Source organism: Triticum urartu, chromosome 2A, assembly GCF_056163025.1.
Source record: "Triticum urartu cultivar PI428250 chromosome 2A, HENAU_Tu73, whole genome shotgun sequence".
NCBI lineage: Eukaryota > Viridiplantae > Streptophyta > Magnoliopsida > Poales > Poaceae > Triticum > Triticum urartu.
This window is the reverse complement of record NC_141874.1, coordinates 673,572,863-673,575,402: the sequence shown is the minus strand read 5'-3', so window position 1 is coordinate 673,575,402 and position 2,540 is coordinate 673,572,863. Positions and strand designations below refer to the sequence as shown.

Below are 2,540 nucleotides of genomic sequence, written 5' to 3'. Positions count from 1 at the left end.
CTACCTTCGGTACATCAAAACATATAAACTCATAAAACCGATTGTCCCAGAACTTTAAGCGTGCGGACCCTACGGTTTGAGAACTATGTAGACATGACCGAGACACGTTTCCGGTCAATAACCAATGGCGGAACCTGGATGCTCATATTGGTTCCTACATATTCTACGAAGATCTTTATCGTCAAACCGCACAACACTATACGTTGTTCTCTTTGTCATCGGTATGTTACTTGCCCGAGATTCGATCGTCGGTATCCAATACCTAGTTCAATCTCGTTACCGGCAAGTCTCTTTACTCGTTCCGTAATACATCTTCCCATAACTAACTCATTAGTTATCATGCTTGCAAGGCTTATAGTGATGTGTATTACCGAGAGGGCCCAGAGATACCTCTCCGACAATCGGAGTGACAAATCCTAATCTTGATCCATGCCAACTCAACAAGTACAATCGGAAACACCTGTAGAGCACCTTTATGATCACCCAGTTATGTTGTGATGTTTGGTAGCACACAAAGTGTTCCTCCGGTATTCGGGAGTTGCATAATCTCATAGTCATAAGAACATGTATAAATCATCAAGAAAGCAATAGCAGTAAACAAACGATCAAGTGCTAAGCTAACAAAATGGGTCGAGTCAATCACATCATTCTCCTAATGATATGATACCATTGATCAAATAACAACTCATGTCTATGGTTAGGAAACTTAACCATCTTTGATCAATGAGCTAGTCAAGTAGAGGCATACTAGTGACACTATATTTGTCTATGTATTCACACATGTATTATGTTTCCGGTTAATACAATTCTAGCACGAATAATAAACATTGTCATGAAATAATGAAATAAATAATAACTTTATTATTGCCTCTAGGGTATATTTCCTTCACTTGTCAAATAGGGCCATCGCCTCAGGTTTGATCACCTCCCAGAAGGTCTGGAAGAACTTCACTAGGAGCCCATCTGGTCCGGGAGCTGAGGATGGGTTCATGCCCTTAATAGCCGCCCAAACCTCGGCCTCCAAAAACGGTGCCGTGAGGGCCACGTTGTCCGCAGGCGAGACGCAACTATGGGCAGGCCAAATATCTTGCGCCAGAGTAAGACCTCCCCGATGGGAAGCAGAGAATAGGTCTCTGTAGAAGTCATCTGCATGGGCCCGGATGTCCTCGGGGCTCTGTAGAAGGGACTCTCCATCCCAAAGAAGGGGGATGGAGTTCCGGCGTCGGCGACCATTTGCAATGGCCTGGAAGTAGGCGGTATTGGCGTCCCCTTTAAGGACCCAATTCTGAGTACCCCGCAAACGCCAGTATGCCTCCTCGTCCAAGTAGATGACCATTAGATGGTCTTCCAAATCATATCTAAGCAACCATTCATCTGCCGAGAGGCTAGCGGCACCGGCCCGCAGGTCGAGAGCCTGGATGTCAAGAGGGAGAGCTTTTTTATGCTCCCGGATGTTGCAGCCGACGTTTGCGCCCCAACCCTTCATGAATTGTCGTGACCGCTTGGCGCAGAAGTGCCAGTTGTCCACGGCCGAAAGGGAGCGATGGGGGGTCTCACTTGCCTCACACCATCGCGCGACCACCGCGGCAGCGAACCCAGGCTGGCGCAACCAGAAGGTTTTGAAACGAAATCGGGGCGGAAGGGGCGGCCGCTCATTCTCCGAGGAGAGGAGATGGGGGACGTGATCTGAGCCAATCCGCGTAATCGCCTGGAGCGATGCTAGGGGGCAACGGATGTCCCACTCAGGGGAAGCGAAGACCCTGTCGAGAACGGAGCGGATTGGCTCAACTTGTCGGTTTGTCCAAGTGAACCTGGCCCTGACTCGATCGATCTCGCGAAGCCCCATCACTACTAGGAAAAAGGCTACTAGCAACGCGGGTAAAATGGCTACTAGCAGCGCGGGTACCCATGCTACTAGTATCGCGCTACAGCTAATAGTTAGTAGTAGCACGGGGTAAACCCGCGCGATTACTAACATTTTACTAGTAGCGCAGATGTCACCCGCGCTACTACTAATGAAATAGTAGTAGCGCGTCTATAGTACCACACGCTCCTAGTATCCTGAATACTAGTAGCGCTCCATTTCGCCCCACGCTACTACTAACTAATTAGGAATTAAAAAAATAAAATACATCAATTCCATTTTATGCATACAATTCTAACAACTAAAACAGGCCTAGATTTGTAATAGACTGGTAGCATTACACATCATTCCAAATCGAAGATTTATAGTAAACCAGGAGCATTAGAGCATATCCATACATCTACACTTATTGCCTAGTCACTTATTCCAAGCTAGTGCAAACACAGTTGAAAGCAAACAAAAATGCATAAAAACACCAAACAGTGGCATTCTATCCCTCCAAATGATTTGCTCCCTCTCCATCCTTGCAATCATCTTCTTCTCCCTTATGTGCTTCTCCCATTTATGAACCCAAGATTTCTATAAAGAGCAAAGAACAAATTAAATTAAATTTCAGCGGACATATATTTCCTTGCATGTTGTGATGTACAGTAGCTACTGGAATAAATATACGAAA

The 2,540-nt window shown here is 46.1% G+C and overlaps 1 protein-coding gene across 1 annotated transcript; it reads right to left on the bottom strand.

Annotated features, from left to right (window-relative positions):
* Positions 1-886: 886 nt before the first annotated feature.
* Positions 887-1,846, bottom strand: LOC147986627 (uncharacterized). The gene has a single exon (XM_087542088.1). It carries the CDS (start codon positions 1,844-1,846, stop codon positions 887-889), a length of 960 nt encoding a protein of 319 aa, XP_087398214.1.
* Between the last annotated feature and the right edge of the window lie 694 nt (positions 1,847-2,540).